This window comes from Neopelma chrysocephalum, unplaced genomic scaffold (assembly GCF_003984885.1).
Source record: "Neopelma chrysocephalum unplaced genomic scaffold, ASM398488v2 Primary Assembly neopelma1_59, whole genome shotgun sequence".
Lineage (NCBI taxonomy): Eukaryota > Metazoa > Chordata > Aves > Passeriformes > Pipridae > Neopelma > Neopelma chrysocephalum.
The window spans coordinates 12466283-12491035 of NW_020897714.1; the positions used below are offsets into that span (position 1 = coordinate 12466283).

At 36.2% G+C, this 24753-nt stretch overlaps 1 protein-coding gene across 5 annotated transcripts in view; it reads right to left on the bottom strand.

Moving 5' to 3' along the window:
• NR2C1 (nuclear receptor subfamily 2 group C member 1) overlaps window positions 1-24753 on the bottom strand; it is a 50889-nt gene that overhangs the window by 10928 nt on the left and 15208 nt on the right. For 2 of the 5 annotated variants that reach the window (XM_027679899.1, XM_027679900.1), the window contains exons 2-10: window positions 23319-23394; window positions 18494-18601; window positions 13833-14063; window positions 10374-10455; window positions 8145-8324; window positions 5998-6145; window positions 5812-5902; window positions 4372-4556; window positions 895-1057 (exon numbers count right to left, since the gene is read on the bottom strand). In XM_027679899.1, coding sequence (XP_027535700.1) covers window positions 895-1057; window positions 4372-4556; window positions 5812-5902; window positions 5998-6145; window positions 8145-8324; window positions 10374-10455; window positions 13833-14063; window positions 18494-18601; window positions 23319-23372 — 1242 coding nt within the window. In that variant the 5' untranslated portion in view covers window positions 23373-23394. The remainder of the gene's footprint in view (window positions 1-894; window positions 1058-4371; window positions 4557-5811; window positions 5903-5997; window positions 6146-8144; window positions 8325-10373; window positions 10456-13832; window positions 14064-18493; window positions 18602-23318; window positions 23395-24753) is intronic. The other 3 variants (XM_027679902.1, XM_027679903.1, XM_027679901.1) reach the window with 2 other exon arrangements.

Here is a 24753-nt window from a genome sequence, read left to right on the forward strand (position 1 = left end):
CAAAATATATAACCAATATACATCAGAAAGGACCAGTTCTACCTTTCTCAATGTCCATGAGCAAAATCAGTGACATTACTTCCATATGTGAAGAAAGTGAGATTTGATTCAAAACTGCTAACTATAGCGTTGTAGTTCCGTCTTCAGAAATTAATAGTACTTAATATAACAGTCTGGCTAACACAATTCAAAAAAGAAACCCCTTGACATTTGCGTTAGAAATGTTTATTCGACTGATCAAAACAGACGCTGATAAGAGGGGCAAAGTTTAGTCAAATACCTAGTACTGAAGAAGTTTGCAGATGAGCAAGCTTTTTTGATTTGTCCATGAATAATATGAAGAGGAAAAAAAAGGGATAGAAGAATTTCTCCAGGCTTGTAAAATGAGAAATAACGCCAGAAAATATATGGCTCACTAACACAGAAATTGTATTTTCCCTTAACCATTAAAGTCAATTAATACTAAAATAGGGTATCTACACAAAGAAGAAACTGACAAATACACTTAAAAGTCTCAAAATCCAGTTGCAGATTGCATCAGATCCACTGTTAACAAGTGAGAATGTGGATGCTGACTCTGCTTCATGCAACACTTTGTCTGTGTAAATCTTTTTGCATGGATTACCCAGCATTTTTAAGGTAAAAAACTATAAAATAAACAGTGCAGCTAAACCACTGAAGAGTGCTGTGCTTTTTCCTAAAGAGTTAACCAGTGAACAAAAGTGGTGTTCATCACATTAATTTATTGGAAATTAATGCAAATACCTGAACTAATAGTAACTGATAATAGTTACTCCTCTAAGAAATTCAAAATAAGATTTAATCAGATAATTATTTTACATTACTATGTTAAAATGGTTATAAATAGTCAACAGTAACAAAAATATTCAGTACCCTGAATGCTACGTGAGCATCACTGAGTAGTGGCCCCTCTATTTCAACGACATTCATGCTTGTTTCTCCACCAAGCAGCTGTGCATTGGCATCGATACTTTCAGAGTTCTGACATGCTGCGCTCTCTCCTGGATTTAATGCTTTTGCAAGAGTATCAAATGCCCTGTAAGATCACAAACAAGCAAAGAAACAAAAAGAAATAAACTTTCATTTTAGAGACCGTTTCAATTTAAGAGGAACATGCATGAGGTCTGAAACCTGTATTTAAACGTCTGTTTCAAAGAATGAGATTTGGAAAATAGAAGTCAGTAACATACTTTTCCTGACATTCCACTGAACTCTGAAACAAAAATTAGCAGCAGATCCTGTTCACACAAGTTGCCATCAAATTCACAGTTTTGACATATTGGTTGTGCAGCTGAATCACAGTTTGCCTTTCAAGATCTCTTTAGTGATGTTTACTGGGAGTGCTGGCATGAGCATTTTGAGGACCTGATTATCAGATGCTGTTACAGTCACTTAGTGCACATATAGATTCTACAGGATTTTACTGATAAGAAGCACAGAGTAAGATTTTTTTCCTTTGTTAAGTAATGTGTTGTGGTTAGGTTTTTCAACTGAATTTGAAAAGACTGCTTCAAACTATGTAAGAAAAAGCACTCCCATGCTTTCAATAACATCCTTAGTCCCTATGATGTGTGGCAGTGACTCCTGTCTGTCACAAGCACAAATATTAGAGTGGAGATGTCACAACAAGCATAGATATATTACTCAGTATTTTGCTGCTTGATAAGAGATGTGTTGTTTTTCTCTTCACAAATACACCTGAGAACCACAACTGACACAACTTCAATCAAAAATACACAGACAATCACTGCCTACAGACAGATGACATATCCTGAGAGCAGCATCATTTGTATGCAGTGTTGCATGAAAAACTTACACAACTGAGGTCTGAAAACTTCACAAAAGCTGATTATCAGCTTGTATGTAGAGCTGATTCTCAACTTGTAGAGGTGTTTGTTATCACAGAGTCTAAAATCACTGATTTAATGCCGAAGCCTGGAGTAGAACTTTGCCACCTTCTCTTCCCCCCCCACTCCCTAGCTCGCTGAACTCATTAACACGCTAAAAAAACTAGATGTTTGATATAAGCATTTACAACCAAATGAAACATCACAATGAAAGAGCTGCTGACACTGCCTCAAGGCTTGAGATGGTAAATGAACTACTTTTTGATCCTCACTAGCCTGTATACTTTGATGTGTACACATGAGGGTGACTGGGCATACACAAGGTATACGTGGGCCATTTTCTGTCTCTGGCAAGTGCAAAGTAGGCACAAAGGGAATGTATTCATGGCTAAGCTCTACAAGCTATACAACTGGAATCCTGCCAGGAGATTTGAGTTTCAGGTCTTGCATGGCTCACTCTTTGCAGTCTTAGGCAGAACAGGCAAACCTCGCAGCTCAGTGGAAGGTGCTTTTCAGGAACAAATAGAATCTCTGCAGAGGTCTTCATGTGGCAGGGACAGAAAGGTAAGAGAGGAACACCACCTCCCCTCTCCCCAAAAGGTAAATGGCATATGCATCTGTCACTATCCTGTATTTATTCAGCACAGGCTGAAGAGTCCTTTTTTAATAGTGTAGGCAGGTACACTGGTTAACCATGTCTGCCCATGATACTTTTTTCCTCATTCTTGTTGTAGCAGGAGTAAGCCAGCAGAAGCCAGTAGTGACTTTGCTTCCTCACGGCTCAGCTTTGTGGGTCTTTTCCCGACATGAAGCCTCAACATGAGCAATGACTGTAAGGTAAAACACCAATGAAAAGAGAATCTAGAACAAAGCTTGCCTGAAAGCTACAAAAGTCTAGCCCACAAAGTGAGAAAACAAGGCATAATCCATAATAAAATACACACTATTGATATCCTTTGCTATAAACAACTTTGGTTCTCTTTTCGTCAGGCTTAGTCACTGACAGATATACGGGACTGCAGATATACTGTAAAGAATGAACATAATGAAGCATTAGAGGACAAGGCATATAAAAGTAGTGGGGTATTAGCAGCAAAAGTTGTACACTATGTTCATAGCAGCAATAGTGAAAGCATAACTACTGTAGCTGAAAGCAATGGAATATAATAAAATAAATGAAAAGTATGGATGGATAAAACATACTCTCCGAAATCTCTTAAACTCCTTTTCTTCAGTAAACATCTCTGTCTGACAGATCAAGCTGGCATAGGGCCTGACAAGGAAATCAATGATGTAGAGAAAAATTTTAGTTTCTCCTTGGGTAACACCTTCCCTTTCAAAGGAATGTTTAACTTGAAGCTCCCCACTGTAAATCTATTATGTAACCTACTGGAACTTGAGTATGCTGAGTCAGAGCTCTTTCAAGCTCTCTGGCTGAGAGAACCTGATGCCTTTTCAAAGACAGATTTTTAAAACTGAACAGAAACTCTGAACTTGGCAAAAATAAGCATCTGAAAGTGCAAGGAAATAAAAGATTACTACATCTCTTTGAACAGCCATAGTACTGAATGATGTTTATCAGCATGTACAACAATGCTATTTACACATCATATTGTTACACAGCATATTCTTTACCTAGCAGGACACAACAAAAGCCCAAATCAGCATCTGTAGAAGTCAGACTGACTTTCTAAGCAGTATATAAAGAAAGGAGAAGAAAAAATGTAATCTGCTTGCAATTATGCAAAGCAGTAGAGACCGCAGGGGAAATCCTGTATTTCAGTCAGTACAAACCACTATATGCCCACCTTTTTTCTCTTAATGGGTTTACTCCACACACACATTTTCAGAACAGCATGTACAATGTAGATGGTGTGTAAAAGAATATTGCTGAGACAGCTGTCAGAAGCTGGCACGAGATGACAACCAAGGAAGAACATGATTGTGATTGATGGAATAACTGAGTACACAGAGTATCTTGAACATGTTCTCACCACAATGGCTCAGTTAAAACCAGGGCAAGACACAAGTTTGTAGGTTATTCACTGAATGTATTTGTATTAATAGTGAGAATTCTGTGACTTCTCCTGTGTAGAAGGAAAATGCTTTTAAGCTTTTAAGGTAATTAATAGCATTAAAATGCTCACACAGGTGAGATCTCTTATGAACCAGTTTTCCAGGATGACGCCAAGTACCAAGACTATAGTACAAGATCCAACATACTTTACTTAGTGTGGCCAACCAAAAGGTAAGAAAATCAGCTGTAACATTTAAATTGAAACTAATTTCAAGTACAAACAAATAAAAGGATTTATTTCTCAAATGGAACTTCCTTTTGATTTCACTTGGAAGAATCTTACAGATTTATCTTCTACGTGAGCTTACGCTGTTATTACTATTACTTTTATAGCAGATAAATTTTCTAATTGTGATGATTTAATCGGTCTGAATTGACACAGACCTTCTCGAAAAGAGTAATATTTTCAAGTGGAACATGCCTTACCTTGTAACATCACTACTAGCTTGTTCTTCTTGCTTGAGTTCAGATAATGATGCATCTCCATTACTTAAACTCTCAATCATAGATAGCTCTGTACTGCTTTGTGATATGTCTTTGCATTTACTGAGATTTGCTAATGAAGTCACCACATTTGCCAGTGTACTTAAATCTCCTTGACATGCTTCAACCTAAGGGAAAAGAACAGTTTTCAATTCTCAGTTAATTGGCAGCAGTTAACCTGCAATAGAAGAGTCTAACTTTTACATAAATGAAGAATTGAGCATATGCATAGACCTGTAAGAAAACTATTTTCAGTAAATGGGTAATCATGATACAGCAATTAGACACTGCACTGCATCTAAAATATGAAATATTTAGACATTTACTTTTAAAAGTAATAGCTACCTATTTCTTTCAAAAAGAATACTGCAGGTGATAAGCAAGTGCAAAAAGAGGATTTATCTTCTCTACTCACTATAAGATTGCAGTTGATTATATCTTTAGCATCTTCCTTTCTTCCTCATGTAAATAAGTCAGTAGTAATAGGGTAGGAGAATGTTTAAAAAGAAGGAATGCATAACAAGTCACCTTTAAAAGCAAGCAGAAAAAGAATTCTGCTGCAGCCTTTTTGGCGTTTATGTCTTTATGTAACTCCAAGTGAACAAGGTGATTCAGTACTGACCAGCAACTCAGAGAGGCAGTAAGACATGTTTTCCACATCATTACAGACAACTATGCTGCTGCTAACACCAGCACGGTACCTGTCACTTAGCTTGTGTTGTCATACTCTACAGAGCCAGAAAAGTGAAATAGAATACACAAGTTCTGATGGGGCTCTTTGCAGACAGAGCAAGCAAGGAAAAATGCATGAAAACAGTATGAGGTAATTTAGTATCAACTAGAAAAATACAAAAGCTTCCTACTGTGCATATGTAGGGAAGTTACCCTGCAGCTTTAGTGGATCAGGAAGTGTAACAAAACGGGAAACAAACGAAAAACAGCTCAGAAATAAGACTGTCGCTGAGATAGCTCTTATTAGCTCTACAAAAATAGTAGTGATTCAGGGGAAAAAAATCCAACAGAATTTATGAAATGCACTGTGATAATGCCAGGAGAGGTTTTCCAAACACCTCACTTTATTCATACCAAGGAAATAGCCAAGTATCAGGACTTCCCAACACAAAAATTAAAGTAATGTAGCCCTTAAAGCTGTCTAAAAATGCGAAGAAGGGCATTTACTTTGTAGAGGTTTTAGCATTCTTATTATGTGAGGCTAAAAGGATTCTCGTAAAGACAAGACATTTGCAACACTGGCTAATGTTGTAAAGCAGTGTTTTAAAATTAATTGAACCAAACAGAAGTACCACAGAACATCCTTCCCTCCTTACATACACAATTACAGCAATGAGCACTACTTAATGTATCAGTCATATCATCACATACCTTATCTGGAGTCATCAGTACAGTAGGTTCACTTTTTATTGCAGATGGATGAATGTTAACAAACATTCCTGATTCCAGCAGACCTGTTGATCTGACAGAAATCAGTGCAAATTTTAATTTTAATTAATTTTAAGACTGAATTTTCCTCTTTCAACAGAGATAGCTACTTCTGAGTATAACTCATACCTTGCTGTTTCATTGTCTGTTACAAAAGTTGGAGTTGCAGCTAATGGACTACGAAGATCTTTCCGAATGTAGATCTTTTCTGTAGAAGCTGCACAGTTAGAAGATTTTTCTCTTGACACTTCAATAGGTTTCCTCTCACACTGCACAGCTAAAAAAATAATACCCAACTATTAAATCACAGCCCAAATTACAGACTAAGAAGTAACACTTCTTTTCTCTCTTTATTTAATATTCAATTTTAATAATAATTCTGAAAATAACTAAAACATATACAAAATATATCCCATAACCAACAACCTAGGAGGCTGGGTAAAAACCAGCAAACTGATTTGATTTGTCCTAACTGAAATGATGTGGTAGTCAAAGTCTGAGACCAAACACATAGACGCTAAAATTTTCAAGTTAGGGATAAATCCCCTTATATCCTATTTTTAATCTGAATCAAAGTGGAAGCTTAAGGCTTCTTGTTCTCTCAGTTTGACGATCCCACACTCTTACTTCCTTTGTAAAGGACTCATAGTACCTTTTTCCATGGATTGTGGGTCTGTGTTGAACTCACATAACTTTATGCACTTAAAGAAGCTTCTCCAGTTAGGACCTTAGACAATACAGAGGGAAAGGGACATTCACAAAGTTCATTTCAGACCATTTAAGATCTGGGCAACATCCTGACCCATAATCACTGACCTCAGAAAAGAAGCAGATTTTTAATTTGAATCTCTCAGTGAAACTAGGTGGAATGACTCGCAGGCTTTAGCCTACAGATTTATCACCTTGCTTTGAATGGATTAGAAAACATTAAAATGAAACTTACAGTACTATACCCTACAGGAAAAATGTGGAAATGTGGCAAATGTGTAACTAAAGAGAAAAAATTAAGAAGTTTTCAAATTAGCAATACACTGTGAGGCTATTCAAATTTTATGTTGATAAGTATCATAAACCCCAAATGTCATAATATCATCAAGTATTGACAATGACATTGAAGTCAGCCTGCAACCCAAAAATAGTACTTTGAAAGGCTGGGAGATGGAGGCAAGTATTTCATCTTCCTTTGCTTGCTAGCAGCATCTGACTTTGCTGAAAAAAGGCCAAGACCTCTTCAAAGGACAAATAACCCCTACTGAGGGACCTACAGTCCAAGAATGCTGAGTTTTCTTTCCTTTTCCCACTCCACTGAAGAATGAGATTTATCCCCAAACAATCCTCTCCCCCACTCAGTGTTCCCCCATGATCTGGAGATCCTTCTCCTGCCTTCTGATCCCTAACCCTGGTGATTTTGTTCTGATTGAAAAGTGAAGGGGCCTTTTCTTACTTACTGCCAGCTGAACTAGAGGGTTAAGATCCACTTTCACTGCCCCAGCTTTTCCTCCCTTTCTGAATTAATTTCCTCTCTGCTGGAAAAATGTTACTGATTTCTGCTGACAGAAGCAAGGCTGTAAGGAGGAAAATGTCCACAGAGGTTCAAGAGGGCAGCAAAATAAGAGCTGGATGACAGCAGAGCACAAGACTAATACTGTATGTACAGCAGCAGTGTTGCAGTATTAGGGCAGTATTACTATTTGTGTATTGCTTGACTTTCTGTGTGTTTAGTATTCTGATATTGCTGTGGTATTGAAGTATCACTCCATTTAACTGATGGAAAGCTAAAAAGAAACTTAGAATCTGCAGGAATCGGTAAGAACTGAACTTTAGATTACTATGGATCTCTGCCTTGTGAATACCTGTCTCTGCAGAGCTTTGCCAAAAGTGAATAGAAATTCAGTAAAAACAGCAGTCTCAGTTGTGGGAAAAGTGAAAAGAAGACAGAATTCAAAACATTCAGTAGCCTAATTTACACACAGGAAAACTGAACTGCCTAAAAAAAATGAAGATAGAGACATGTTTGACATCTGCCACCCCGGAGTAACAATTCATTGACTTTCACCACATGCAATGTGCTTATTAAGTTTGTAAAGCAATATATATGATTGAAAGCATTTCAGATTTCTGATACACCAAATTTGTATGATTCTTTAAAGAAAAAGATACAACAACATAAAAATACACAATCTAGATAATAATTTGCATTTATACAAACATATCATTTGTAGCACAAAGTTTAACACAGCTGCCAGATAAACTAATTTGCTCTTATTCAGACTTACAATCTTGTTTCATCCCAAATGCGATGCATCTCTGCAGCCGACAATACTGACATCGGTTCCGGTGGTGTTTGTTAATGACACAGTCTTTTGTTCCTCGGCATGAATAAACTAAATTCTTCCGTATACTCCTTTTAAAGAATCCTTTGCATCCCTCACAAGTTACTGCTCCATAATGACGCCCTAATTACAAAACAACATAAATCATGACATTAATTTTACAGTGTAATATTATTTGTATAGAGTTTATATTTATTAAAAGCAAAGTATTTGCTATTTTACACAGAAAAAGAACACACTTCTTTTCCATGGATTACAGATCTTAAAATATACTAGGGCTATAAAACAACATAAAAAAGCAAGTGAACTGTTTTTCTAGTTCAAAGCACTTAAACAGGACAGATTTTACAAACAGGAAAGTTGCTTATTAAATTCTTTCCTTATCTGTTGACAGTAATGTTAAAAAAAGCTAAGAAAACATGTTAGCAAGAATAAAAAAAACCCAAACATTTTCATTTATACATTTCTCTAGCAATTTTTTCAAACTGTCCCTACAGACAAGCCCTGTGATTGCTCATTACTAATTTAGCTGCTGAAATTGTATGCATTAAATCTAATGGAACCATGGAAAGTACAAACATGGCATTTGACAGCAGTAGGCAATCACTTCAAAGCTTTACTTTCACCTCTCATTTCCCTAACAGAGTAATGGTACATCCTTCGTTCTTTCAGTAAAACTTCAATGAAAGAATAATCTAGAATAGCTATAATTTTTTATAACTCCCCCTCCGTTCTGTGAATTTTCTGTATAATATAAAAATTTCTAAGATATACTACAGAAAGTTTTAAAATTATTTTTAGAAGTTATTTTGATTTTGCATGAAATATAAACATTACTAAAAAGTACTAGTTTTTATTAAGGCATGCTTGGCAATTACAATTTAAATTTATCAATCTTTGAAATAACTAGGGCACATTACAGAAATAAATCTGAACTATGACCTCATTTAAGATAAAACATATTTTTAGATTCTTTCCTCACTCCTCACAAACATTTTTTAGATACATCAGTCTTGTCTGACTGAAGTTTCCAGGACTTCTGATAGGTTTTCTGGATTCCTTTATCACAACCTTTTTACCACACTACTAAAATGTGAAATTTCAAAAGCATCATATATGTTAAAAGAATAACATGTGAAACATTTTAACAGCATCTGAATTGTGAATATTCATTCTGCAAAGCACCAAGGCTGCTTCTTCACCTGCTCTTTGATGTAGCTTCTTGGACTCGAGCTTGGAGGTGCCTGCAAAGCAGTTTTCATTACACTGCTTGTCACACAGGAGGTTCCCCAGAACCTGCAGCTGCTCAGAGAAACATGTGACCCTTTCCAAACTCATTACCACTGCTCAGTATTCCAGGGCCAGCACAGGAGGAATAGCTCCTGGGATCTCTGGCCCCTCAAGGCAGACTCCAGCCCTCCTAGGGAGTCAGAGAACTTTTAGCAATTGGAGCTGACCAACCAGATCTTTGCCCTAACTTTGGCAGAAACTTCCTTCAGATAGGTGAAGTCTGACATGTATTTAGAGCTCTAGCAACTGTATCTTTAATGCTAAACTGTGACACAGAAAAAAAAAATTAATTGGTTTTATTTTCTAGGAAGTTTGCTTCCTGCTGAGAGGAGACCTCATAGCAGTCTGCAGGTTCCTCACAAGGGGAAAAGGAGAGGCAAGCACTGACCTCTTTCCTCTGGTGACAAGACCTGAGGGAATTGCATGAAGTTGTATCAGGGGGATTTTAGGTTAGATATTAGGAAAAAGTTCTTTCTTGACCCAGAGGGTGGTTGGGCACTGGAACAGGCTTCCCAGGGAAGTGGTCACAGCACCAAGCCCGACAGAGTTCAAGAAGTGCTTGGATACTGCTCCCAGGCACATGGTGTGACTTTTGGGGATGGTCCTGTGCAGGGCCAGTTGTTGGACTCGATGATCCTTGTGGGTCCCTTCCAACTCAGGATATTCTATGATTCTATGTAAAATAACAATAAATGCCACTCATGGATATCAGAGTACCATTTAGTGTAATTCTCCACTGAAAGAGAATCCTGTTTGTGCATGTATAGAGATAGAGAGATGTATGTATATGCATGCAAACTGTTATATAGCTTCAGAAGAATTTTAAACTGCTTTTATAAAATTGCACCACCTTAAAAAGAAAAAGAAAGAAAAAATTAATACCTGATGCCTTGTCTCCACATACAACACACAGATCAAACACTTTATTTAGGCCCTGTTCACTGGTGGAGTTGTCTGTTAAAATCTGAAAAGAAGTGTTAAAGAATTTAATATTTCTTTTCTTTACCATCTAGAAATAGTAAAATATATCTCATGCTTGTGGTTTTTCTCTAAGATAGGAGATTAAATCTACATTCAGAGACACTAAGTAGCTACGTGCCATGTCACTGTGTTCCCTTTCAGGAGGGAACAAAATTTTTACTTGTAATACCTTTGATAAGAATTCAAGATTTCATTTCTGTAAATACTACTTCTACAAAATGGACTGACATTTTAAAAACATTTAGCATCTGCATACTCTTACCTTTTATATATATATCCTAATGATTCTTCCATAGTACAAAAGATACTGAAGCATGAATGCATACTGAACAGACAGAACAAAAAAAAAATCCCTTGTGAAGGCTACTATATCTACACTCAGTTTTATTAGCTCCTTTTTTTATAATACACATTAATAGTGGACCAGTAGAAAACATATTCTGGACACTAACTATCAACTGGTATACAGTTTAGCTTTCAGTAACAGTTTGACATTATTATTCTTGTCTTGTTTCATTCATTTATATCTGGTAGCTGTAAAGCTTCATTAAGCACATAATATAAGAATCCCAGTACTACAGGGTGGGCACTAGAATCTTCCATTCGATCTTTGAAAACTCTATCCCACCACAACATAAATAAAGCACAGCAAAAATTCAATTTAGAAAAGGAACACACAAATCATAAGTAACAACCAAACATAATCTTGACGTAGAAAACAATATTCTTCCCATTAAAAAGAGAATACAGTTTAGAACATATAAGAGTTTTTAACTTCTACTGCATCTTAATGGGAAGCCAGACTCTCACTCTCGCTTCACATACTCAGAACGGGACCCCTGATAGAAAGGTAAGTAAACAAAAGTGAAAAGTACCCTATCTTCTATAGAGAAAAATTAAGAAATCATGCCTTTTAGAAAGTTTGGATGACAGTATGAGATATATATAGGAAAGTTTAACAAGCATACTTCTTTCTAGTTAGACTTTGTTAACCATATTGTCCTAGAGATTAATCTCTTTTCTTCTAATAAAAATTCTTTTTAAGAAAAATAAGATTGATGAGTTAAGAGAATATTAACCTTTTGTTCCTTCCACATTTCCAGTATTAACATTATGCATTTTCATGATATTATATAAAATATATATAAACATATTCTAAGTCCTTCCATAAATGAAACCTGCACTGAAATGGGAAGTTCCACATAAGGAAGGACTAGAGAATTGGGCCCATGAGGAGAGATAAAAATCCCAGACTCGGAGAACTCATTAACTGACCGTGAACATGAAGAATAAAAATTGATTATTAACATGAAAAAGACCCACTGAAGGTAAAACAGATGACAGGAGAAAGGGTCTTGTCAAATGAGTTAATGTAAAGATAAGATGCAATAACGGAGAGGTTTTTTTGCATAACAAACAAATGGGCATTTCAAGTGAAGGCTACAGAAAAAGAAAACAGGTGAAATTGCAGATGGAAAGATCATTTGAGGGAGAAAATACGAAAGATCCCAAGATGATGTAGATGAACAACGAATGAATGCTACTCTGTATTTCATGAACTTTTAAGCAGAGAAAGGAAATCTCTACCCATATATATTAGCTGACAACAGCACAATTTAACTAAAGTGACAGAACACTCTGTTGCCTCTCAAACTAACCTATTTTGCCCAAACTATACAATCAGAGCTACTCTTTTAATTTTTTTTCCAGATTTCCTCTGTTCCTGAATTCTGCCTTTTAAATCAGTGTGGCGCACTTCTCATCACTTATACCATCTTTGAAAATAATTTTTTATGGATGACTTCAAATCATATCCCACTGGTTTATATTTTTTTGAGGCTTACCTAAAACACAAAGTGTATGATAACACTAAACATGCTTCAATGCCTCTCAATAGGATTGGTTTTTGCTACTGCTCCCCTATTCACAGTAATCAAATTCTTTGGAGCAAGAACCTTGGATGTCCATTTGCAAAGACTTGTGAGTTTCAAAAACAAAAGTATTATATAATTCAGAGATTCTTTCAAGCTTACACAACATGTGGGTAGTGAATCAGAGTGGACTAGTTCACAGAAGAGCATAAACTAAACAGATTAGGGGTCTTAAGTCAAAAAGGGATTACTTGAAAGAGGATAAAGTAGTGATTTATAAAAAACCCCACACTCCTTAATATTTGTCTCTTATAGTGCAAGAGACATCTAATTAAATACTTCCCTCAGAAGATCAAATCAACTAAAGTATTCTTTGTATACCATACAATACTACAGGATATTATACAGACCAAAGCATATGTGGTCTATAAACATAACAAAAAAAGGTTGTTTAACTTTCATAGCAGCTATCAAATATGATGGTCTTGCTGCAGTCTCCAGATCAGGAAGTTGCTCTGTATCGACAGCTAATAGAAGTAAAAGAATATGATCAGAAAGATCATTATTTATTTGTCCAGTTTTTAATATTTTTCCTTAAGCAGCTATTTATAGTCATTGTTTAAGTGTAAGATAAAAGACTAAACAGACTGCAGCTATCGCAGTGTTGTCTGGCCTACCCCACTGATGTATTTCACACCAGCATAAATGTACGTAGGTAAACTATATGCAGTAGCTACACTTCAGTCGGAGGGCAGTAATCTCCTACTTCATGCTGAAGGAGGTCACATCTCCCAAGCCTTCTGTGCATATTTTTCACATTCTTCACACCAGTGCCATCCCATCCTTGTCAGGTTGAGGATGTGGGACAGAAAGCTTGGAAGTTGGAGGGTGACAACTAAGGAAGCAGCACATACAACAGGCATGGGAGTAAGGTGCACTAGGGACCAGTTTAGGAAGTTACAACCCTGGCTAGTTACAATCTCACATTAGTAAACTCAAAATTATTAGTGTTATTTTCCCTGAGTAATTATTAATGTATTTCCCTACTAAATAGTCTGACTCGTTACTATGGAGTACAGTTCACACAGCTGAACTGCAGTTGCAACAGCGTACAAAAAGGAAAACAAGCAGAAGGAAATGTTAAGTGATAAAGACAATGAAGAAAAAAGTAAGTTGTTCAACAATACATGAAAACAGATGGAGTCAACGAGCCGAAATAAAGGACTGTTGGTGTGGCAGGATCTGGAAATGACAGTAAAAATAACTGTATTCTTTCTAATGTCATGAGCCAGTGTATAAATTTTAAAAGCAATAAATTTACTAAAAAAATTTCTTCATAATTTTTGAGTATCCACAATGAGTCCTAGTGCAAGGAAAATTATACCTTAAAAAAATCAAAAAAGAAGAACCCAGACAGATTTATTTGGAAATAAAACATCTTTTCTTATCCCATTTGAATGAAAATTATGAAATAAAGTGGATTATCTACCTGGATGTGTTGTGCAGAAATATCAGGGGATGCAAAAAACAGTTGGTTGACACCTGCAGCATCTGGAGTTGCTAGGATAACTTTTCCTGGAGTGGAATCTTGTCTGGCAAGGATCACCTTGCTTGGGGTAGAGCCATCATGATTTGTTAAGATGAACTGCTTGCCTGCTGAGCTCTGATCAAGTGCTGTAACAATCTGAATCTTCTGGCCCGTCTGCTGATCTGTGACAATCTAATAATACATTTATCTCAAATTGTTACGGTAGTTTAAGTTAACCTTTGGACCCAATCTGGGCACTTGAAGAAAACGGGAATTTTGCCTTTGACATTTGTGAAGCAGGATCATCTTCCCCTCCATCACACAAGAGTGAATTTAACTCAGGTGACAACTTGGACTGTCACTGTATTTGAAACACATTTCAATCAAGGGTGTTTGAAGTGAAAACCTGAGTTCATACTCAATTTTTACAACTGGCCTGTGCTTTTACAACACTACGGAAACTCCTGAAAATTCTAGCATCCAGAACTCAAGGTATGTCTGTAGCTCAGCCCTAAGACCCATCAGGTTATGAAAAATCTTAACTCTTGAATTCATTGCATAGTACATGAAGTGCTCAGCACCTCCCGGGTTTGGTTGCTTAACAAAAAACTTCTTAAAAGCACAAATGTAGATGTTCAAGTGAAAAAAGTAAGCATCAAACAGCAAGAGAAGCAATAATCTTGTTGCACCTGTATAAACATTTTAGGCTTCATTTTGTGGGGACCTTTTTTTCACATATACATTTCTAAATAAAATAAGTAAAACAGAATCTCTGTCCCTGCCATTTTCTTTTTTTTTTTTAAAAAGGAAAAAATTATTTTCATTTAATAAACAAGAACAAACCTACAGGCTGTTTTTTCCATTTTATCCCTATTTTCAAGCATTAATACAGCAGATTAAATAATTATTAAATAATCCTCCATTTGCTGCCAACTTTATAAAAAGATTATAATCTGCGGAGAAAAATCAAGATTCCGTATATATTCCATTGTAAATCTCACTTTTAGTCCCTTCATTTCTTCATCAAAATGCCTATATGGAAAAGTGCCTGGTTTATTCTGGAGACTAAGGAGAATCATCCTGCAAAGACTGTTTCCTGCAAACTATTTTGAATTACAGATCAATAAAATAGCTCCTACTTTCAAATATTCACAAATCATGAGCTTCAAAATATACAAAATGAATGTGTTTCCTTCAGATGGTCTTGTACTACTAACATTTTAATGGATCAAATTTCAATTTTTTTCTGTACTAATCACAATTAAAAGTTTATTTAAGAGAGGAGGCCAAGTAAGATGATAAAATTCTAAATACTAAAGAACATAAATTATCATGAGATTTGGGGTGTAGGGTGAGAAGACAATGTAAAAACACACCAATAATTATCAACCCGATTAATTTTCCATTCAGTTTTCTCAGATATATCTACATGTCTGGGACCACAAATGGCTACAGCAGTCCCTTATTTCTCCATTTAATTCCTTTACGTTGGTTCTATATTCTTTAGAAGGCAACCTTCCTTGCCCTTTAATTTTCTTCTTTTCTTAACTTCCTTTTCCTTCTTCTGTTTTCTTTCATTTACAATCTTTATTTCTCCTGTGTCATTTCTGGCTATTTTCAAAGTAGCTGATGTTCCATTCCCATTCCTTCCAAACACATCTACTTTATTGGGATTAGGAGAAATCCAGCATGTTATCCTCAACAGGAATGCATATATATACAAAAGCCAAACACAGAATATTGTGCTGTTTCTTGAATTTCCAGACCTGCTCTTTGAAAGACAGTTGTATCTAAAATCTGTCTCCCACCAAATCTTAAAAGCACAACTATGTGTACATCAAAAAAGGCACATACTTGACCTTGTTAAGTTTATATAAAGTATCCTCAAAAAACCAGCATGTCCCAAACACTGAAGACACAAATTTGAACTACAGATAAAATTTTTTTGGGGATATATATACTAAATTATCTTTTTTCCTATTGTAGTCCAGTTGTGTAATTTTAAATAAAATATATGAATTTGCAGATAAATATGGCAGGACAGTAGGCAGAAGAAGCAGTGCTACTTCACACAATTCACTTCACCACCTATTTGACAAATGGAGTCCCAACTCTTCAAATGGGTTCCTCCCATTCTGGGAGGATGCCCAGGTAGTTTTTACCACATGATATAGTAGGTACAGTGTTATGTTAATATCCATACAAAGCTGCAAAAATGGTTTCTCAGCTGCCAAGCATTTTACAACTGACAGAGGCATAAGAGAAAGCAATTTAAACAATTAAGCACATTCTGTCTGCAGCTGACCTCTTATGGCCATATACCTGCAAAAACCCCACCCAAGCTGCAATGCGAACTCTGAAAAGTTCACTGAGGTGTAACAACTGGCAATACCTAAATGTTGAGATAAAAGAAAAAAATAATCAGTGGGAAAAAGAAAAACACTTATCTTCTCAAGGGAATCCATCTGGGATCAGGGACAACACATTATGTTTCTTAATAATCTGAAACTCAATATCACTAAAATGATAATGTTATAGAACAGGAATATATCAATTCAGGATTGACTGCATAAAAATACACTTCCCTCACAGATTTCATTTAAGCATCCTGATGATAATGGAGGTTATTATTTTCTTTTATTGCTTTCAAGCCTGTAAAGTTTTGACTTCCATTTGAAAATCATTTCAGTAAATTAAACATGTCAATAGTTGTGTGTTCCTACTATAGAAAAAAGAAACTGTCTAAATAAAGAGGACTAATCCACGTGTTTATAACAGCCTGTTTTGTGCAGAAATGCCTGTTTAATAAATCTGACATTCAATTTTTCTCCAAGAGAAATGTTAGCATTCCCTAAAAAGGGTGACTAATGAAACATGTTTTAAAAAATATTTTACTGAGTATTCTGTATTTCAAAATTTCAGGTAATTATATGTATTTAATAATAATAAAGGACAATAGAGGAAAAATATTGATTGGAAAATAATCTAACATTTATTTTGGACATTTCACTTAGATGCATTTATGTCTACGAACTTCTTTACTCTTCACATTAATTCTTCGCTGAAGAAAGTTTTTATTACTAAGTTTGATACTGGTGACACGTTTGTAGAAGTCTATTGCAGGAAGGATGCCATTTGACTGAGTTTTGTTCCACACATATCAAGAGACAACCACCAAAACGCTTACCATCAATTTTGAAGACAGAATTAATGAGCATGATGGAAAAAGACAAGCAACAAAGTAGCTGGGTTAGTAACAAGTGATCTTTCAGCTACATAGGACACTGAAAAACTACATAAAGGTCTCTGTCCCTAGAAATACAACTATTCGACGTTCATTATATTTGCAGTAACTACAGTGCCTAACCAAGAGCAGGTCTTCCCCCAAAAAAAGCTGTCAGAGAAGGGTTAGAAGCCTGCCACTGGCTGTGAACCAACAGCACGTTCAACAGTAAAGGCTCATAGGCTTCTATGTTGTTGTCTCCCATTCAGACCCTGATGCTGAAATTTTATCAAATGGCTTCACACTACTGGGATATTATAGCATACTAGTTTTAACAAGGAAAATCAAGGGCAAAGAGATGGTGGTTAATTGATGAACATATATCAGTTAATAAAAGGTACAGCTGTACACAAAGTGTGAAAAAAGGAGTGGAGATAGCTGAGAGAATAAAGATCTACTGGATAAGTAAGACTGGTACCATGACTAGAGCACAGGATGGGTGGTAATAAAACTAAAAATACCCCAGCATGTATGGGGGGTGGTTGTGAAGAGCCTTGGAAGGTTGAAAGCTTGAACATAATGCGCCAAAACAGGAAAAAAACAGAGGACAATGCTGAAGAGTGAAGTCGGCAAAAGAAAAAGCAGCCAAGATTATACTAGAGGCTGGCTCACTTAAATGGGTGTTTTTGAATGAACAACATATATCTAAGAATACTTTTTACATTTATTCTGCAGTTGATATTTTTCTCTATGATGAAAATGAAAAATAAAACTTTTGCAAGGACTTGCACTAACTTTTAAGGGATAAAATAAAAAAATTCCACTCCCCAAATCTTTCTAATCTCCATATACTCTTTTGTATGTCGACTTAATTACCTACACTGCCAAAAACTTCACATCCTCACTGGAACTGGAGATTATTACCTGGCCAGGCTATGAACAGGACATATAACATGGGTTGGGACGAGCAAAAACCAGTATCCTCCTCAGACATTAGGTTTCCTTGCACCTTTTTATGACTTGGATCAATGATACAATGCAGTATTTCACTTCCCCACGCTCTAAAATGTAGAAATGCTCCAACTCAATTGAATTACCAAATCTACAAAATATTCAACTTTCAAAGAATAGTATCTTTACAGTATTGGAAAAAGTATTTTCCTGCTCAGTGAATAAAGTTGTTTATAATGTTAAAACTCTTATGAGAAAAAAAGGGGGACAAAAAAGGGAAGATTGGAACGATGTTTTATTTGTTTATATAGAAAGGGTCTCTGCCACCCAGGACTGAATGTTTACATTAAAGCAAGTAACATGATGCAAATAAAAAAGAACTGCATGTGAAAACTGGCAGAAGCAAATAGTTCATCTCTGCTTTTAAAATGTATGAGATGAGGCATACCTGTATACGTTGTGATAAAGAGAGGCCTGAATCTGTAGGGACAATCTGGATTCGTTGTGGTGTCCCATCCATTAGTGTTTGTGTAGCAGCTTCCTGTGAATGTGTAACCTAGAAAGAAGAAACAAATGTAATAAATGACAATGCATATACTATTTTAATATACCTTGATGGATTAAATCTTAAAGTTTCACCAGCTTCTGATTTCCCTAAACAAGGCTCTGGAAAGTCTGACAATGTTATTCTATAAGGAATGCAAATCTTGTAATCTAATTTAACAGCTTAATTTTGCTAGTTAGAAAATTCTGTTTTAAACCCATTTTGAAATACCTTCCAATGTGAAATTTAGAAACACATTAAGTAAAACAATTAATTGTTGACAAGTCTATGTAAGTAAATCAAACAATATTTATTGCTGTTGATGTTCATGAGGCACAATACCTATCATCATAGCTGTGCTATATTTGCACTAATATATTCTAATGTCTTACTTAAAAGTGACAAAAGAATTTTTGGTGTGGAAACACAGCAATGGGCCATTTCTGTTCTGTTTTTCTGTTACAGCAGCAAAACCAGAACAATAGAATTCTATAATGGGGAACTATCAGGAAAGTTAGAGAAAATTAATAAATCACATGAAGTTGGCAAGCAATATATCATATTAAAATCTTTGTGTGAATGCTCTCAGACACAATTCATGGAAGCATTTTAATTGTCAATATTAAAAAAAATTCTTCATATCCTAAAGCCAAGGGTATATGGGGGAAGGTATTATTTATTAAATTACTTGTCAATAAAAATTAAGTTGTGGCAGTTTGAGCCACATTAGAAATCCAAAATCCAATTTCCAGGAGCCCAGCCACCCCCTGGCCTTCTACACCTACACACAGCAGACACTGACAGAAAATACTGCCAACAGCTTCCAGTGGCTGTGTATATATGATTTGGAGCAGAAGCGAACAAGACGAGTGGTGATTGGCCCTCCAGGGAACACTGCCCTGGCACCCAATCACCTCTGAGCCCCCAACTCCCGGGGGCTGCTATTTACAGAGGCTTGGTCAGAAAGGCCAGACTTTTTGTAGTACAAAGGAAATTTGTCTTTACAGACATCTTCAAACTGAAATTTTTACCTTAAAGTCTGGAGTAAGTCCAAAAACTTTTTGCAGTTCACAAACTGTCTGAAAATCTGTAATTCCCAGTATTTATACCATTATACATATACTCCTCTGCACCTGATTCTCCTTCTGCCCCTCCCAATTAACACGGGGAATATATATCTATATTGCAGTAAAGTAGTTTCATAACAGGTTGTGAGCTTTTTTTGTTCCTCTTAGATCAGCTTCCTGATTTTGCAACCATTCCACCATGTCAATGCCAGTATCAGCAGAAGAAAGCAGGCCAGAATATGTGGCTGGAGGTCAGTGTGAGAAGGGGACAGAGCAGCGGGTAAGACTTCCCCTTCCAGCAGGCATACAAGCTCCCATTAGCCTAAGTTGATTTTGAAATTTTACCCAAGAAGGCATTATTTTTGGCACCAGTCTTATCATCTACTTGCTCCTCTCCCTTCAGTTTGGTAAGTAAAACTGGCTGGCTAGTCACTCTGATCTGGAATAGGACACCAATGCAGGCTGAAAAGCAGCCAAGCAAACAGACAGACAAAAAAAGGCTATTCTTAGCACCGATCAAACCTTCAATCCAGACCTCCACAATGCTCAGAAGCAGACACATCAGAGCAAATGAGTGAGTGGGATTAAGCTGCTGGGGGCATTGCTTAAACTGCCAGCACCATCAAAAGACATGCTTGTCAAACTAGTTCTCAAGCCATTTCTGAACACTGCTTTCTAAAAATACCTGACTTTTATAAGTACTTTCCATAGTCAAACAAGTCATCCACTTCTCTGCTTAAGCAAAGGACAAAAAAGTGCTCATTATACAGCAGCATTTTGAGTTTGAGAGAGAGACTTTCAGGCACTAAAATTCTGCATCAGCCTTACAAAATGACATGTACTCACAGTGACACAGAAGCAGCTGAAGTTTTATGTGCATTTATCTCTGCTTTACAAAATAAACCATATATTACGGGACTGCTTTACATTTGCTCCCTCAAAATGTCATGATCTACATGATGTGTGAGGTAAAGTTGCTCTTTAACTCCACAGAATGTCAGCTTGACAATTTTACTTCATACAGAATCAGTTTTTTATGCAGTTAATAGAGTACTGATAAAAATAACCACAATATTTGTTAAAAACTGTATTTTGTATGCCTGTGACAGACTGTTTCAACAAATATGTAGCTTTCCTTTGTTACAGTAAACTGGCAGGACTGTGGAAATAAAACCCCATATACTTAGTGTATAGCCACAGACTAAAGAAAGAAGAATGCTGCTGCTCTCGGCAGGTAACTTCCCTACATGAATCAAGGAATGTGATCTTGATGTAGAAGTAGGAACTATCTCACACTGAGCAAAAGACAATTAGCAAATGGTAGAATTTGAGAAAAGACAATCATTGCACAATGCCCCTTACAGGTAGGGTTATATTTTGCTTTAATGCTTTGTTTTTATGCAAAAAAGCCCTAAATTAACAAAAGTATGTTTGTGAACATCACTGTAAAATAATTTGTGATAATTTTGTGATTTAAAATGCTTCATGAACAATTAATATTGTAAAAAAATCAAATACTATGGCACAGAACACTTCTGACCATTATTTCAATGAGACACAGTAGCATTTTCCATTCTCCTCAGAATGGAAATACCTGTCTTTTTCTTTTCATGTTCTACTCATATAAATTTTTCTTGTAAATTCAATTAAAACTATTTCAACATTCAAGAGAATTACAAATACTAGCAAAAATACTGCTGAAGTTCCATAGATCTTAAACTGTGATTTTTCAAGGCTTACATGGATTAGGAACACCACCAAGCAATTACAGCCTGTGGGTAGGTAGGAATGTAAGCTATTACATGAAGGCTGTGAGACTGCTTTCCTTGCTGACCCCACCTTTCAGGCAGCACACTCATGCATGGCATGCACCTCTGACAGTAGTTTTGGCTTACGGAGTCCCACCTTATACTGCCCTGGGTGATGCTTTTCAGTCCTTCCAACCATGTGCCTGGGTGGCTGCACATTGTAAATAAGGACAGTGATGACAACTGGGAAGGAGGCAAACCTTCCTCCACTGTCCTGTAATTCTTTTTTTTTTTTCTCGTTTTGTACACCACACAGTGACACACAGAGCTTACATGGGCAAGACTAGCACAGCGTGAGAATAAATGGCTAAGTGAGGACTGGGGAATGCTTAAGCCGCATTGCTGCCAAATACGGTGTGATGGTCTCAGACGCAGTAAAACCTTGCTAAAGCACAAATCCTAAGCCACACTGCTGACAAAACAACAGCCATGAAAACTGCAGAGCTGCAATTTCACCATGAACAGAAACAGCCAAGAGCTCTCCACAGCATCGCACCTTCACTGCCTCCATCTTCTCCTTTGGCTATCAGCTGCCTCCGGTACACATTAGAGCCTTCTCACGCTTACTCAATGCTAACACAGCAGAAAACATTCCATATGTTTTGACTGAGTTATTAGCTTGCTGTTAGTATGGAAATTAAATAAGGTAAGAAACAGAGGAAGAACCCTCTGTCTCCCATGGCACTGAGATGTTAAGTCAGCTCAGTGTCTCATGGAATCACATTATGAAACTGAGAAGCAACTTTCACAGAGGCTAAACACTGTCATCATGCCACCCTCTTTTCTGAGTGAAATGTACACTTCAGCTAGCTTTGATTAGCCTTGTACTTTCAAAAAGAAAAAATTTAAACAGGAAATACAGCCCTATTCCTTCCACAAGGAATTATATTCCCAAACCAAAACTACACTGGACATACAGTCTCACCTAAAAAGAGGACATGTAATGAAAACATCATACATCACACAAATCCCTTATGTTTTTGAGAGAGCCTTAGCAACACTCAGATGCTTCAACTGTAAAAGCTGTAAGAAAAAGCTGTAAGAATTTATTCAGAATAGAATTAACCATCCCACTCCCTGATCCAACCTTTCTATTTGAAATCAAGACTGAGAGGAACTAAAATTACTTGAGAAGTAAGTCTACGTCTAGACAAGAAATCAAGAGTGGATATTTCCAGCTAAAAATACCATTTATTTAAGATAAATTACTGCCTCTATCTAATTTAAAGTGGTGCTAATTTTAAATAGCCTATCCTATGCTACAACCTTCTAAATAAGTACATATACTCATATCCATACTCCCAAACTGCCTGTGCATCTCTAGTAGTTCTCTGGCTGCAGTACATAGGTTCTGCACATGGGTTACAGAGAATGAAAACGAGAAGTCTGCAGAAACAAGAGTCTTCAGTCTTCCTTTTTGACATATACCAAAGACCAACAAATATCTTTACATGGCAAACCTTTATTAGTGAAAACAAAAATGACAACTGAAGCAATTGCATAGTTGGAAAGTAAAAGCTATGTACTGACTTCTGTAACTAGAAGTGAGTAAAGCAATTATACAACCAGATGGCTCTCTGAAAACCACTAGAGACCAAAACAGCAGAGCTGAACAGTTAGTCACTTACTGGAAACACTACTAGATTTTTCTTAATTTCTGTGGGGTAAACTTTGGTAAAATAGACTTTGCAGCATAACTTAAAACAGACACAGTAAGTTCTTCTAGCCTTCCAGGGGAGAGTGTCAGAAGCTTTGGCTGTACTAGAAATTTTCTCTTTTGAGTTTGGTTTTTACATATCAGTCTGTACATTTTATTATTCAATTTCTCTTAAATAGGACTCAAAATTTATGTACCTCTCCCATTTGCTGTTCAAAAATTTGATGGGCCAGTTCCTCTATGGTTGCCATGATCTTTAATCACCAGAATTTCCTGTCAAAGAAAGGAAAGAAGATGCTTAACATCTGTAGCCTCAAAAGTAAAAATATCTTGGGGAAAACACAGTTCATGGAAGTGCATTTACCGTTTTCTGAAGATGATATCCCTGCAGAATTTAAAGTTTGATTATACTATAAAACTAATAATTTATTTTCTATTTGTTTTTACTCATAGAGAATTCCTATTTTTTTCTTCTGCTTTCCCAAAGAGCAACAATATAATACAATTCCTGTGAGAACAGAAGCCTATTACTGACCATGACATCTGCAGGGACATATTTAACATCTTAAAAAACTGGAACACAGACAGTTTTGTTAATGCAAATCAAGAGGGGCAAACCTAACTTCTCCTGAAGTCATACTGGTTTTTTATTATTAACATGAGTGCTTGAAGGTTGACTTTGTAACTAATAGGAAGCACTACTTGGGACACAGAAAATATATGTTTTAAAAAAACGATGCTGTTTTGTTATCAATACTGTAGCTACAGCACATGCCGTAATCTTCATAAGAAGAATTTTGTAGGGTTTAACAGACACTATTACATTAATGCAGTATAAAGGACTCAGATGTATGCCTTGTTTATTTGCATATTGATATACAAATAGTCACTAGGCAGTACTTAAACATACACAAACTATGGAGCATCATATAAACACAATTTTACTGACAAAAGCTGCATTAAAATCACTGCAATACCTACTTCTTATAAGAACAAAGACAGTACTCCTACACTAATAAAACTAGCTGGTTTACACTCTTTAACTTTGCTAGAACTTCTAGGAACTATCTCCTACCCCAGTGATCTCTAAACTTCCTCAATCAGCCATGTAAATATAAAAAATATAAAAATATAGAAAACTCATTTTGAAGCTAATTCTACCCTTACAATTGGAAAGAGAAATCTCTTTTGACTAGGCAAGAACTGCAGGCCTTAGAGGTGTGCACAGTGGGGAAATACAGAAATATTTTGGCACTGTAGACTGTTCTTAATCGCTCACTAGCATGCTGCATTATTAGTTAAATTAAGACAAAAGATGACAGGCATGCACATAAAAAAGTATAAGACTGGAGCTTATGCTGAAAAGCATTATCTCCTAAAAAGATCTAATAAGTGTCAGCATCCTTGCAGGAGCACTCTATTAAACCACTTCTGCATCCAGTGAGCTGCAGCACAACCACTATTCAAAGAACACTCTACAATTTTCAAGACGGCCAATGTGTTTTATCGGTGTTTTCTTATTTCAAATAAAATACTAGCAACAAAATATTGCACTGTTAACACACACAGGGCCAGAAATTGGTACTATTTCCTTACAAAAAAAAAACAGAAAAAAAAAAAGATTTAATGTCT